The sequence below is a fragment of the Pristiophorus japonicus genome, chromosome 12 (genome assembly GCF_044704955.1).
Source record: "Pristiophorus japonicus isolate sPriJap1 chromosome 12, sPriJap1.hap1, whole genome shotgun sequence".
NCBI classification, from domain to species: Eukaryota; Metazoa; Chordata; class Chondrichthyes; family Pristiophoridae; genus Pristiophorus; species Pristiophorus japonicus.
The window spans coordinates 81,298,075-81,313,856 of NC_091988.1; the positions used below are offsets into that span (position 1 = coordinate 81,298,075).

The 15,782-nt window shown below is 44.0% G+C and overlaps 1 protein-coding gene across 2 annotated transcripts; it reads right to left on the reverse strand.

The window, feature by feature from the left end:
* Positions 1–815: 815 nt before the first annotated feature.
* Positions 816–15,115, reverse strand: borcs6 (BLOC-1 related complex subunit 6). Of its 2 annotated transcripts, XM_070895718.1 has the most exons (5): positions 14,337–15,115; positions 10,505–10,659; positions 9,235–9,318; positions 2,373–2,455; positions 1,625–1,708 (listed from the first exon to the last, which is right to left on the reverse strand). In XM_070895718.1, exons 1-4 carry the CDS (start codon positions 14,872–14,874, stop codon positions 2,396–2,398), a joined length of 837 nt encoding a protein of 278 aa, XP_070751819.1. In that variant the 5' UTR covers positions 14,875–15,115; the 3' UTR covers positions 1,625–1,708; positions 2,373–2,395. The 2 variants fall into 2 exon arrangements, with proteins under 2 accessions (XP_070751818.1, XP_070751819.1); XM_070895717.1 differs by lacking the exon at positions 2,373–2,455 and having other exon boundaries at positions 816–1,708; positions 14,337–15,114.
* Positions 15,116–15,782: the final 667 nt, after the last annotated feature.

Below are 15,782 nucleotides of genomic sequence, written 5' to 3' on the forward strand. Positions count from 1 at the left end.
TTTTTTGAATAGACAATATAGCAATAATTACAACACAAAACACTCCTAGCAGCGGTTGCATTCCTGTAGTTTCCTTCTCTTCACATCAGTAACAATCAACAGGTTCAAAGAACATGGAAAGACGGATTGCATTTACACACCTTTCACAGCTTCAGGATGTTCCAAAGCATTTAACAGACAACAAATTATTTGAAGTACAGTCATTGTTGTTATAGGGGCAAACACAGTAGCCAATTAGATCAATGAACAGTTCATCTGGCCAGGATCCCAGGAAAATTCCCCGCTTTTCTTCAAATAAAGTGCCATTGGATCTTTTATATACACCTGACAGACAGACAGGGCCGCAGTTTAACATCTCATTCAAAGGACGGCGTTTCCAACAATGCAATACTTCCTTAGTACGGCACTGAAGTGTCATTCTATATTAGGTGCTCTCATCCTGAAGCAGGGCTTGAACTCACAATCTTCTAACTCTGGTAAGAGTGCTACTACTGAACCAAGCTGACACTCATGATGCACAGCATCATTCTGGTTTTATACTTCCAACTTGTGGTTTATGAGGTCTTTTCACACAGGTTGTATTAATTAGCGATGGCTTTTAAATTGGTTACCAGATCCAAAGAGAAGCCATATGGCTAATAGGACCAGTATGTACCCGAAAATTGTTTGATAGCAAAGCTACCAAGGCTTTAAATTTGACCACACTGGCTGTGTGGTCAAATCTAAATCTAGAGCAGAGTTTCAGCCTTAGCATAGATTCTAGACACTATATTTTCTTTTAATAAACAGGCAGTTACAAAACAAATTTCATGTAATTTCAATTTGAATCAAGCATGATTTATCTTTGCCTGGTACTGATTAACTACCATCTCCATATCCAAGTAGTTTTTGTAAATATTCTTGTAACTTCAACAAATAGGACTATGTTTCAAGGCAGTTACATGACTGAGTTTAAAAGCTTTCAGTGCAAGTCCTCATTACGTTACTGCTTTGTCACATACCGTTTGTCGTTTCTCCCTACAAATATAAGTGCATTTTATGATATTACATTTTCCCAGACTTTGTGCTTCCCAGTCAGTAGATAGACAGGTTAACGGCGATTTCCATTTGCACCGTTATTCAAGACCTGTTGTCCTGAAATGTGCTGCTCCTTCCAACTTTGACTCAGAAAATGTGGGTCGGTTAATCCAACTTGCTAGCTCAGTCAATCCAAAAACAGCAGGCCTTCACTTTGAAGAAGGAAAAAGGGTAATGAGTTATGTACTGCTTCCATGTAAATCTCCTTCTGCTTGGTCACAATGTAAACCTCAAGGTGCTTGTAAACAAATTTGCTAAGTCAACTGCATTGAGTTTTGTTCATCAGCATAACAATCAGGCTTTGAAGGATTTGCAGATGCCATTACCAGAGTCCCAAGTGCTGCTAATTGTGGGAATTCAATAGGCTTGTTTTTCTATGCATTTCTGTCTCCTTGCCCTCAGTGTTGGATTGTTCTTCTCGTACAGCAGTTCATGACATTCTACAAGTCAGCAAAAATATTTCAACAAAAAAAGCTCAATTATTATACCATATCAGCAGAGCCAGTTATTTGCAGAGTGTTTCAAACATTTCCAGAGTTCTTTTCACCTCACGTATCTGTTTAGACAGCACAAGAATGGGCTGCATAGATCTGTCCAGCTCTTCACAGCGGGCCATTAGGGTATACATGCCCTGAGAACAAAATCAAAATAGTGTTAGGCTAATGGTGATGAAAAATAATGCAAGAGCCTTCAATAATACAGATTACCTCCACGATTATAAATGGTCCTACTTAGCCCAAGGACCACTAACTATTGTTTACAGGATCATCATCATAGGCGGTCCCTCGAACGAGGATGACTTGCTTCCACGAGAGTTCACAGATGTTTCAATGAAAGACCCAATGTCCCAGTCCTGAACTCCAGTTGAGGGGGTGGAAGATGCCTGTGCGTGGATTTTTTTTAACGTGTGGTGACCGTTGCACATCAGCCACCACATGGACTTGACAGAGCTAGGCCTTTATCCAGTGGCAAGGATTAACCAGGACAACTGGAGACCTGCTCTGCTGCACGGTCCTAGTGCGCACACATATTGCAGTGTGGGCAGCTCCCTGCTGCCCCTGGGCCTTTGGCTCTTCTAGGCCCCGCACCCTCATTCGCCGCACCTCCGCCACGATGTTCCAGGGCCCAGTGCTCCAGCTCTATTTATAGCCCCAACCTGTGGTGGTGTTCTCACAGGTCGGGGCAGCACACGATGTTCCAGGGCCTGGCACTTCAGCTCTATTTATAGTGCATAAATGAATGCTTCACATCTCAAAATACATTGATATCTCTTTAAAAGGACGGGATCAACTTACATGGAAGCTTGCTGCATTATCTTCTAATTGTTTGTTACTCTAGCAAATGGCACCATCAGCCTTTTGCCAATAATGAATGCTCCCTAATATAACACAGGAAAACAACAATGCACACGATAAAAGGGATTTGACTGGCAAGAAGCATTCCGTTCAATGGAACGTAGAAACAACGCATCACTAAGTATTTTTTTTTTTTTACAGACTGAGCCGGATTAAATGTGTTTCATAATCGATAGGTGCCACCAGTAGTAGACATCCAGTCTTCCAATCACTGAAAGTGTTGTAACTCTATGAAGGAGGCAACTCTACACTTATTGGCCCAAGTTTCGGGCCGCGTCTTTCGCGCCACAAAGTGCGCCTAAAAAAAATTCTGTATTCTCCGGCTCTCGGCTGGTCCTCTTGAGCCGGGCGTAGCGCAGCACGAGCTGTAGGGGGCGGAGCTAGGTCCCTGCGCTGAAAACAGTGCCGGGACCTCTGCACATGCGCGCTACAGTGGGCGTGCATGTGCAGTAGCTCCAGGCGCCCAAAACTGTGTGGGAGGGGCCCGAAGCACGCAGCCCCTAGCCCTGGTCGAATGGCCTCACTGGAGCTGCGTGCGTAAGGCTGCCTCCCACGCCCAGCTCCTGCTTCCTCCCGACCCGACTCCCGCTTCCCCCCCCCCACCGAACCGAACCGACCTCCCTCCCACCACCCCCCCGACCCGACCCCCCCCGGACCGGACCCGACCCAACCTGACCTCCCTCCCCCCCGCCCCCGACACAAACCGACCGGCGCTTCCTCCCTACCCGAACCAACCCCGCCCTCCATCCTCCCTCCCACCCGGACCCGACCTGCGCCCCCCCCGACCCCACGCCACCTACCTGTAAATCTGATGCTGGGTACGGGCCCTGCCCGAAGTCTTGGGCCCGGCCCGTTCAGCCTCCCCCCCTCCCCCCCCTCTTCTCCTCTCTTCCCCCCCCCCCTTCTTCTCCTCTCTTCCCCCCCCCCTCTTCTCCTCTCTTCCCCCCCCCTCCTTCTCATCTCCTCTTTCCTCTCTCCCCCCACCCCCTTCCTTCTCCTCTCCCCACCTCCTCCTCCTCCTCTCCTCCCCACCTCCTCCTCCTCCCCCTCCTCCTCCTCCTCCTCCTCCCCACCTCAGAAACACAGACACTGACAGACAGAGTGAGAGACACACAGAGATAGAGACACTGACAGAAACACACTGGGGGGGGCATCCCAGCACGCTGTTGGAGGGCTCCCGGTGCTGCAGTCGGCAAGTAGAAAATGTTTTATTTATTGATTTAAAAAAAAAAATTATTTCTTATTAATTTTGATTGATTTATTGGTTGATTTATAGATGTTTTTATCATTTATTATTGATGATGGCTCTTTATTTGTAAAACTGAAGTGTTTAATGTTTGTAAACTTCCCTTTAAACCCCCCCCCCCCGCCCCCTATTCCCTACGCCTGATTTTCTCAAGTGTAGACAAGGTTTTTTCGAGCGTACAAAAATCTTCACTTACTCCATTCTAAGTTAGTTTGGAGTAAGTTTCACTGCCGAAACTTTGAAAACAGGCGTAAGTGGCCGGACACGCCCCCTTTTGAAATAAAAATTCTGTTCAAAAGTGAAACTGTTCTAACTGACTAGAACTGGAGCAAACTAAATGCCGAGAATTTGAATTTCTAAGATACTCTGTTCTACACCAGTTGCTCCAAAAAATCAGGAGCAACTGAGGCCGAAACTTGGGCCCATTGTGTCTCGAAACTGATGTTTCAAAGATCCCAACAGTAACTGACTGAGGCATAGAAAATGCAGGGCACCTTCCTCATCGCACTCTAATGTTAGTCAGTACCGAATGCGATGCTGGCAAAGTAAAAAGCAGAGGGCCTCACTCGGAGCTCGCACGTGTCTTTTAGCACTTCATTCTCGACAGTCAACATCTTTTATTTTGAGTGCTAGACTGTGACTTGGATGTTCTGTTTATAAAATCTGAGGCATTCAGTGGATGGTGGAGGGAATCCAGAGATAAACCATATTTTTGGCATCTTCAAACATTCACATACAATAAAGATATTTTAAAATATCTATTAAAAATGGAATGTTAATGGCAATATTCCGTGAGATATCTATAATAGAGGTAGGTGGCACTGAAATAGTTCATTTCAATTTATATATCATGTTATTCCCAATTACTGAAAGACATTGCAGCAAGATCTTTCATACAGTTAATAAGTAGATGCATTCTTTTTCTGGCTACTTTAATTCATAAGCATAGCCTCTTTTATAAATGTTTAGTGCTGAACAACATGCACCTTTTTAGGGAACTGTAAAAATTACAATTCTGGGAATTAGGGCTCTTGTGTCCCAGTGAACAGATTTGACATATTTTACCACTGTTAATTGTACTTCTACCCGATAAAAAAAGACTTAACATCCTTCCCCTTTTTACTTCCTCTATTTTATTGATGGCTTTGTTTCTCAAAATTTCTTCCGAATGTTTCTACTTAGTATTCAAATTTTCTCTTTGCTCAACTTTTACTGTTGCCATTCAACTCTTTTCTTACTTCCATACCAATTTTTAAAAAAAGAGTGCCACTGATACCATTATCAAACAATATTAAACTTCTCTGAACCAGCCACATAAATACTGTGGCTACAAGAGCAGGTCAGAGGCCGGGTATTCTGTGGCGAGTGACTCGCCACTTGATCAACGTTTCCTCCAAGCCACATAGCCACACAGATATTTGCTGGTCCCGCGCAGCCCAGGACCGGCTTTCCCCAATGCTAAGTTTTGCACATTTGCAAAACTGTGAATGAGCCACGCAGTCCCTTAAAGGGGCCGTTCAACCAAAATAGAAATTAAGGGGAACATTGCTCCTGACTCTCAAACCTTTCCACAATCTACATAGCACAAGTCAGTGCGATGGAATAGTTTCCACTTGCCTGGCTGAGTGCAGCTCCAATAACACTCAAAAAGGTCGACACCATCCAGGACAAAGCAGCCTGTTTGGCACCTCATCCACCACCTTAAACATTCACCATCTCCACCACTGGCGCACCATGGTTGCAGTGTGTACCATCTACAAGAAGCAGTGCAGAAACGCGCTAAGACTTCTTCGACAGCACTTTCCAAACTCGCAACCTCTCGTACCTAGAAGGACAAAGGCAGCAGGTGTATGGGACATCACCACCGCCACACACCAAACTGACTTGGAAATATATTGCCATTCCTTCATTGTTGCTGTGTCAAAATCCTGGAACTCCCTCCTTAACAGACTGTAGAAGTTTAAGAAAGTGGCACACCACCACCTTCGAGGACAATTAGGGATGGGCAGTAAATGCTTGTCTTGCTAGCGACGCCCACATTCCGTGAATGAATTAAAAAAAGAACCACACAATTTCTGGAATTACTACATTCATTTCACAATGTCACCCAAAATCTAGATATCAGTGTGTCACTATTTTTATTTTTCCCCTTCTTCCCCAATTCTGGGTTTAGCCAGCCGAGAGATTTGCTCTGAGCAAGGTGCTCCATTTCAGTTTCTCATCTGGCTAGCTCACTCTCTTAGACTGAAGGGTGGGGAGGAACTACTCGTCAGTTTTCAAGGTATTCCTTAAACTGCACTTTCTGATCCACTCCTGTAAAGTGAAACGTATTTTTTACTGCCACATTATTAATCTTCCTATAGAAGTTAACTTACCACGTAGTACTCTACCCCAACTAAATCAAACTACTGATGGGGGCTGAAGCAAGCCTCGGCTACGCTTACTCGTTTTCTTTATTTGTTCTTGGGATGTGGACAACACTGGTAAGGCAGTATTTATTGCCCATCACTAGTTGCCCCAAGGGCATTAACATTCAATCACATTGTGTAGAACTGTAAACCAGATCAACTAGCGGTGGTAGGTTTCTGTACATGAAGTACATTAGTGAACCAGTTGGAGTTAGAAACATAGAAAATAGGTGCAGGAGTAGGCCATTCGGCCCTTCGAGCCTGCATCACCATTCAATAAGATCATGGCTGATCATCACCTCAGTACCCCTTTCCTGCTTTCTCTCCATACCTCTTGATCCCTTTAGCCGTAAGGGCCATATCTAACTCCCTCTTGAATGAATCCAACGAACTGGCATCAACAACACTCTGCGGTAGAGAATTCCACAGGTTAACAACTCTCTGAGTGAAGAAGTTTCTCCTCATCTCAGTCCTAAATGGCTTACCCCTTATCCTTAGACTGTGTCCCCTGGTTCTGGACTTCCCCAACATCGGGAACATTCTTCCTGCATCTAACCTGTCCAGTCCCGTCAGTATTTTATATGTTTCTATGAGATCCCCTCTCATTCTTCTAAACTTCAGTGAATACAGACCCAATCGATCCAACCTCTCTTCATATGTCAGTCCTGCCATCCCGGGAATCAGTCTGGTGAACCTTCACTTCACTCCCCAGTAGCAAGAACGTTCTTCCTCAGATTAAGAGACCAAAACTGAACACAATATTCCAGGTGATGCCTCACTAATGCCTTGTACAACTGCAGTAAGACCTCCCTGCTCCTATACTCAAATCCCCTAGCTATGAAGGCCAACATGCCATTTGCCTTCTTCACCGCCTGCTTTACAATAATCTTGACAGCTTTCTTTGCCATTTTTTGGTGCTTGCCTATAATTTACCAGATTTATTGAATTCAGTTTTACAATTTGTCTGGGTTGCTAATACAGTATCATAACCACTAGGCCATCATATCCATAAAAGTTGGTTTAGAGTTTCCACATAAATTACATTAAATCTTCAGAAAAATGTTCCTCTGCTAAACAAGCACAACTATTATGATTTTAACAAACATACTGATGCCACCACTACAAAGAGGAATGCTGCTGTTCAAACAGTCATTGATCAGTCTCGAATATAAAAGTAGGAAAGTGCTTCAGAGCTATAAACGTGCCACATCATCTGAAATTAGCATCTCTCGTTGCAGTGGACTGGCATACTGTATACTGCTGGGCAACTGCTCTAAAACGAGAAGGCACCAACACACCCATCTCCACTTTGCCCAAGGCCAACTTCCCTTCTCTGTATTTCAAAACAAGCGCTCTACTTGGAGCTTTGACATGGCAAGCGAGCCCCAGGTGGGCAGAGGAAATGCTTCAAGAACACCCTCAAAGCCTCCTTGAAAAAGTGCAACATCCGCACCAACACCTGGGAATCCCTGGCCCAGGACCGCTCAAAGTGGAGGAAAAGCATCTGGGAAGGTGCCGAATACCTCGATTCTCTTCGCCAGGAGCAAGCTGAAGCCAAGCATAAACAGCAGAAAGAGCGCACGGCAATCCAAGTACCCCACCCACCCGTTCCTTCAACCACTGTCACCCCACCTGTGACAGAGACTGTAGGTCCCACATTGGACTCATCAGCCACCCGAGAACTCATTTTTAGTGTGGAAGCAAGTCATCCTCAACTCCGAGGGACTGCCCAAGAAGATTGGGCCACTAAAATAAAAGGGCCTAAACAAAATGAGAAAAAAAAATCAGCATTTCCATGGGCAAGTCCATTGTCTTATTTATGCTACTTGGCCTCTAAATGCCGCCACCCCCCCCCCCGCCCTCTCCAAAAAAAGATAAAACCTTCTTTCTTCTTTATCCTCTTATTCCTGAAATGGAAGGCACTGACCCCTATTCAGACACTCCATATTTATGCTGGGAGTAGCAAGACTCCCAATTTCACAGCAAAATGTTCTCCTACTATAAATGTGATATCAGTAACATATTATACTAATATCTAATGATAATAGCCAGAAAAAGCATCCAAGATATAGGATAAAATATAATTTTAAAACATGTACTATTATTGACAATTGCTACATTGAGTCCTGTAGTTTTGCAATATTACAGGCATTACATTTCCATCCAACCCACACATTTGTCTTCTCTCCAGAAGGCACTGATTCTGTGCTGAGGCGCGGTTCCAATAGCACTAATCGCCCTCCATCACCTTATCCAATTGATTACTATTTGTCAGAGTGGCTGCTTGAACTGAGGGCAAGGGCGAGGGAGGGAAGACATCACAGGCAAATATATTTCTGTCCTCACCCAATGTTTACAGATACTCTGAGCAAGACTTGTTGGATAGCAATGAAGAGCAGGAGCCTTCCTTGATTTCCCTTTCAACAGCCCAGTAACAACCTTGCAGCACTCCAGGTTATCATCTAACTCAACCAACAAGATGCAGCATGCCAGGCCAATGGTGAAGGAGTAAGCTCCTGCATTGTTAAATGCAATTTTAAAATGATTTGCACACTTCAAGCTGTGTTACACAAATCACAATTTTTTCTGAAATTCGTGCGTTACTTGTTCTTGTTAAGGATTAGACTGCCTACAAACATACTCGGACTGTTTTTGGCTAGCCAGTTAGGGGGTGTCTGAAGTGATGCTGATGGAGTCAAGCTTTCTGTCCCCATTTCAGATTGGCACACCTATTTTAGGGGTTTTGGATGCAAAACTGGATGAGACTAGGATTCAAATTCAGGTGTTAATTTAGCATTCAATAATCTATTATAGGAACTACAGGGATACTACAGGGATACCCAACATTTGTGCCCAACTTTTATACTGGCATGTCACACAGTCACTTATTTGCCAGGAGAACATAATAAAGTCAGTCTATAGCAATTATTACAACTGTAAAGCAAATGTTTAAAAAAGTAAAAAGGGAACGATTACAAAATTAGACTGGAATAAAGAAACTAACTTGAATATTAATATACATGTACAATAATATAAAGTTAAGATTCTGACTGCAGTTAAACAATTGTTAATCGGTACCAGAAAATAAAACTGTAATAGAATAATCAGTATAGAGCTAAACCATTAGCTATTGTTTTTGTTCCCTCACCTTTATACTCATATCCACCGACTCTCCGAGACTGTCTACTGAATCTCGATAAGTTTGAATGTAGCCCACACTTAGTGCTGTCATCTGGATTTTAAAAAAATCGTAAGTCAGTACTAGACATATCGTGGTGATCTCTTGCATTTAAATATTCGACTAACAATTGAGCTACACAGAGAAGTAAATTATTGAGTGGACTGGAATGGTTGACTACTTACTTTGAAGATGCAAAGCAGTACCCAATGCTAAGTGACAAAATTAGATCATACAATACTGTCATGTAGTTTCATGTGAACCCAGGCTTTGTACTAAATCGGGTTCATATCACTTTCACTGAGTAATTCAACGTGTGCACGTCGACATCAGGTGATCTGGATCCGGGCTTCAGATTAGACTGAATCTTTTAATGAAGTACTGCAGACTCATTTCAACATCTCAAGTGTATATATAAAGCAATATCTAAGTTTCATTTTGAAGATATTGTAACGGTCCAACAGTTTTCTCAAATTGTATTTTACAATCCATAAAACCGAATCCCAAATGCCACAGTAGGTCAATTTCCCACAGCTTCCCACCCATATCGCTTGGGAGGTTAACATTCAAATTGCAGAAGGTACACACTTGGGGAAAAATATAAATCAGGATATCATTGGGTAAGTTCATTGTGCATAGCATTAATTAGACTAGTTAGAATATTAGGTCCAGTTTTGGGAACCTTGCTTTCAGAAAGATATCAAGGACATGGAGAAAGTACAGAAGAGATTTACTAAGGTGATATCAGGGATGAGGTGCTTTAAGTAAGAGAAAAAAATGAGAGAAACTAGGGCTTGTTTTACTGAGATCTGATACAGATGCTCACAATTACAAGGGGTTTTGATAATGTTGTGGAAAACCTATTTCCAGTGGTCAGCAAGTTGGTCACTGGAGGGCATAGATTTATCATCTCCAAAAGAATAAATATGTTTAGAGAATTAGTTCTATTTACTTTACACAGAGCATTATTAAGACATGGAATGCCCTAACAGAAGAGGAATCCAAAATAGCTTTTAAAAATGGAAGTTGATTACTATCTCAAAATGAAAAATTTAAGAATATGGGGAAAGTGGACAACTCTTTCAAAGAGCCAGTGCATACATGAGCCAAATGGAATCCTTCCGTGCTGTAAAATTCCTTCAGTATTGAAAGTTATAAACATTCATCCAATGATTTCAGCATGATTAGAAATCAACCGTCATGGTTAAATCCAGATCATTAGGCACTAATTCATACGTACGTTCTGGATGGTAGCATTTAGGCTTTTCATCATCTGATCGACTTTCTGTGCCACCTCCTTTGCGTCTCTCTCCAGATCTAGCAGTACACCAGGATCTATTGGAGGAATGTCCGATCTTAACCTCTGCATACTTCTGGTTTTCACGCTGCTTCCAGCTGGAAAAGATAAAAGAAAACTGCTAAGTCTCCACTACCTGACTGAATTTCTTTTAAATGACCAGTTTGCCACAGCAACTGTAAAACAGTTTATTCACTTAATCAAGTTTGAATGGAACCTGTACTAACATTCGTAAGAGCAGATTTTGTGTAATAGAAACATAGAAAATAGGTGCAGGAATAGGCCATTCGGCCCTTCGAGCCTGTACCGCCATTCAATGAGCTCATGGCTGAACATGCAACTTCATACCCCATTCCTGCTTTCTCGCCATACCCCTTGATCCCCCTAGTAGTAAGGACTACATCTAACTCCTTTTTGAATATATTTAGTGAATTGGCCTCAACAACTTTCTGTGGTAGAGAATTCCACAGGTTCACCACTCTCTGGGTGAAGAAGTTTCTCCTCATCTTGGTCCTAAATGGTTTACCCCTTATCCTTAGACTGTGACCCCTGGTTCTGGACTTCCCCAACATTAAGAAGAACATTCTACTTACTATTAAACAGACTTAAAAAAAAGTCAAATATCTCACTTCCCAGAGACCTAAAATGCTCGGCTGCTTTGGTGAAATGGGGGCCATAATTTTAGACTCAACCTGGAGCGGCCCAAACCTAGTAAAACATGCTATTTGCGAAACAGAATATAACATATCTTTTCAAATATATACATCTTTCCTTGTATTGGTAAAAAATAAATACAATATGCATCTGGCTTTTGGGGTTTTCCAATTCAAACAATGTTACATCTGCAAGAAGTTAAAATGATTCCCATCATATATCTACCTGTATAATTGGCGAAGAACCAATAAAAGATTACATTAACTTCCCTGTCTGACCACATTTAAGAAACAATTCCCCTGTCCCAAATCAGAGCTCAATTGTTTCCTGTGTTTTTCTGCTCTCATCGTCACCTAGTTCCACCATTAGGAGCTCTTATTTACTTGGTCTTGCTCATTTCAGTCTATTTCCTGCCAGCCAGTTCCCACACTCATTTTTTTAAGGCAGTCCATTCCAGCCAAACCCACCCCCAACCACCACACTGCAAGTAACATCCCAATTCATGTCTGTGACGAATGCCATGAGTTGTGGTAGGGCTATTCACACTGCTTCAAAAATAGAAAACTGGGAGAATAACTGATAAAAGACTTACATAAATGGATTCTATTTAAAAAATGAGGACACAAGGGATGGATCTTAATGCTAACATTACCCACTGAACAGGTAACACATCAATGACTGAACATTACAAAAGAAAATCATGCAAGTTGGAAAGGACAGTACACGCTTGGCACTGAGCTTGCATTCTTCAAAACCCCCCTCCCCCAGTCTAAATGGCTGAGCAATTAAAATTATTCTGCTGGGTAGTAGTTATTTTTTCATGCACATTCATGCAATGTATACAACCTGGAGTACACCCAAGCGAACCCAATTAAACATTTAAAAAAAGTTAGATACTGAAAATAAGGTTCAGTTAATTAAGGCTATAGGGAAAGCTCAATTATCCACCACTATGGAGATGATTCTTACCTCTTCCAGATGATAGATAATTCAGTGTCATAATGCACACTATGAATTGATATTCTGCATTTCCAATTCACCTCAGCATTCTCCAGCAACACTTACCTCCATTACTTGAGTCAGCAAAATCAGCTGGTGCTGGAGCAGTTGATTTGCTGGCCCACAACTCCCCAAACACCTGACCAGGACTGCAACTACTGAAACTGCCAAGCAACAACATTCCCTCAATGCCAACCACTGACCCCCAGCTTGAGTTAAGTGCTAAAGACATTATACTGTTCCATTCAGTGGTCCTGCTGACATTCTCACAGCACTGATCTATGCAAACTTGCCTGCATTAAAATCAATACTGATACATGGTTGGGTCTCCAAATAAGCTGGATTTTCTCCTCTTGAGATACTGAAATTGCAGGCCTCCAAATTCAATTGGAAACAGGAAGAACAGAAATTGAGTGATGCACAGGGAGGTCATATACCTGTATCCCCATTTAAATACTCCTCCTCTGGAATGCTCTATGTAATAGAAAAAGGACCTTACAATAAACTCTACTATACCAGTGCGATATTCCTATTTTCCCACATTAGTTAACCTCATAGCTGTCTGATGCCCCATTTTATAATACACATGTTGCATCTGACAGCAAGACTGCTGAGTGAGGCAACACTGTAGTACCTGTATAAACAAATTACTGGTCACAACATTGAAGACACTTCTACCCACTTTCTCAGGATCGGAAGTTCTACGCACAGCTACAGTGGTCTCCCATTGTGCCAGAGCCCTATTTTAGGCCACAGGTGGTCTAACCCCTCACCCCATCTGTAAAGAGGTTCCAGTCTCAGCTAAAAGACAATTGGTATAAACGGCACATGGGAGAATTCCTCCTGCAGGAAAAAGTGCAACAATTCTAGCAGCAAGTGAAACTTTTCAAGGGGGGGGGGGGGAATTCTAATTACAGGAGTCAACTGAGCCAGTGGCATTGAAAAAAAATACATACCCGTCACAAAAGGCTGCTGCAAATTCCAGACTTTTGATATATTGGGGCTGAATTTGCGGTCCCTGTGGGCGCATACGCGCCCGTAGGGGCACCTCAAATTCCTCGACAGATCGTGCCTATTTGCCCAACTTCTGCCCAGCGAATGCCCGTGAAATTCTTACATCCGATAAAAGCTTTTATCAGTGCAAGACTTTTATAGGACAGAAAAAAAAAATGTTCAATAATTTAAACATTTAAAAACCTGTGAAATAAGGCAAGTTTACTTTTAGACCCTTTAAAATTTAAACTTAATTTCCAAAAAATAAAATTTGTTTTAAATAATGTAAATAATTAATTAAATTCAATTTTGATTAATTTTAAATATGTGACGTTTTTTTAAATTATTTTAAGTGTGTATTTTTTGGGGTATTCCCATTCATACTTATGGTGATTCCGTACATACGGAACTCACAATTATGAATGGGAATACCCCTACTTTGATTGGCTGTGCCGGCTCACGGGATCCCAGGGATGCTTGCGAAACGCCTGTGCCCTGCTATACGTGCCAGGACCACAAGTCGCCGAACCTCCCGGCGCACCAGGTAAGTTCATAGCTAGTTTTTTCCATGTCGAGGCTTCCGCATATGGGAAGCCTCCCACCACAATTTCTGCACCAATACAAGTGTAAGGAGCATAAAAAGACTTGCATTTATATAGCACCTTTCACAATCTTAAGTCGTTTCATGAGACTATACAGCCAATTTTAGAGGGGAGGGGGGAGTGCAGTCACTGGTAATGTGGGAAACACAGCAGCTACATTGCACACATCAAGCTTCCACAAACAGCAATGTGATAATGACCAGATGTTGGTTGACAGATAAATATTGGACCGAACTGGAGGGCAATCCTCTTAGGGGAAAAAAGTGCCATGGGATCTTTTACATCTCATCCTGACAGTGCAACGCTCCCTCAGTTACTGGGCCATCCTTGGTAAGCTCCTAATGTTGCCAAGCCAACTAGAACTGGCATACAGCTTGCAAACCCCATGAGTGCAGGCTGCTCGCCCCATGGGACGCTAACTTGCTGCTGCATCGTGCAAGTCCCTGGGCTGTTGTGCCAAAACAAAACCGGAGACATGCAACGCCCGGCGCAAGAGGCCGTGCGATGAGGAAGCTCCCGGTACTCACAGTCCTGCTCCAGACTCTGCCTCGAACTCATCTTGATCTTATGCTGCAGATTGTTCGCCACGTAGTGGGTGAGGTCGCCGTCGTGGCTGACCGTGCCCTCCAGCTCAAGTGCACTGGAAATGGTGGCCCTCCGCCCCTCCAGCTTGCCGTCCCGGCCTCGGAGGCCGCCCAGCACCTCGCTGATGCCGTCCAGGCTTTTGCTGTCCTGCAGGCGGCCGCACACCCGCTCGCGGGCTGCCGGGTTAACCGCCGGTCTGCTGCTGCCGCCCAAACTGGGCAGCTGCCGGGGTGCGGAGGGCGGCGCTGGCCCTTCGGCGCCGCTCTCCGAGGTGTCGGAAGACGGATTTCCAACCGTCGCTTCCACATCGGCCTCCGCCATGGCGGGGTGGGTGGAGCCGCTGGCTCCAGCCGCGCTCGCTCCGGCCCTTAGCAACCCAGCCGCGCCTCGCGCAGCATCCGTTGGCCGACGCACGCGCACTGACTCGCCCCGCGGCAGAGCGACCCCACGTGACCCCCGAACTGAAGCCGGTGCCGCCATTTTGAGTGCGGGCAGAGACGCGCTGAGCGAGTTTTGCCTTCCACTCTCTCTCTCGGTTCCCCCTCGCTTTCAGTTCTGAAAGAGCAGGAAACCATTCCACCGGCCGGCAACGAAGGAGAGATTGGGAAATAAAACCGCCGCCTGCGAGCGCGGGAGGCGCTCTCGGATGAGAAAGTTTGTCGAAGAGTAAAGTGAAAGGAGAAAGCCGCGAGCGCTACCTACCCTCCGCCATGGGCAGAGCCGCCAACTTGGATGTGAGCACAAACTCCCGGTCAGCCAATCAGATGGCTGGCTGCACAGCGGTTCCTCCCGCTTTCACAGGGAGGGGCGGGGGATCTTTCTTGCGGAGTGCAAACACACGACAGACCGGCTGACTATTTCCAGGAGGTTTTGTTTCCGTTTCACACAAATCTGTGTGTAACGGATCTTTCTGTGGTATTTGCTCTCCCAGGTTTGGAGGATACGCTGTTTCGTAGCAACAAGCTCTGTAATGCAGCCTGTTGGTGTTATCAGGGCCACTGATGAATGGTGACTCAGTCGGGTGAAATTGTGTGACATTTTTTTTTGTTGTATTGATAATATTCTGGGAATGTTAACTGTTTTGGGGGGTAAATTTTGTGAGCAACTGTATATTGCTGCGATAAAAACAAAAACATGCTGGGAATACTCAGCAGCATCTGTGGAGAGAGAAATCGAGTGTTTATTTTGTTGCGTACACTATTTACTTTGACTATTTTTAAAGCAGAGAACACACAACAAGGCACGGTTTTGCAGGCAGGTAGGCATGTAATGGGTTTGCGAGTCCTGGAGTGATGGTAGCAGCATAGGGGTGGTTCTGGGTTTGGCTGGGGTGGAGCTTGGTGTATGGAAGTACATTGTTGGGGGAGGAGAATGAAGGATGTGGGCTT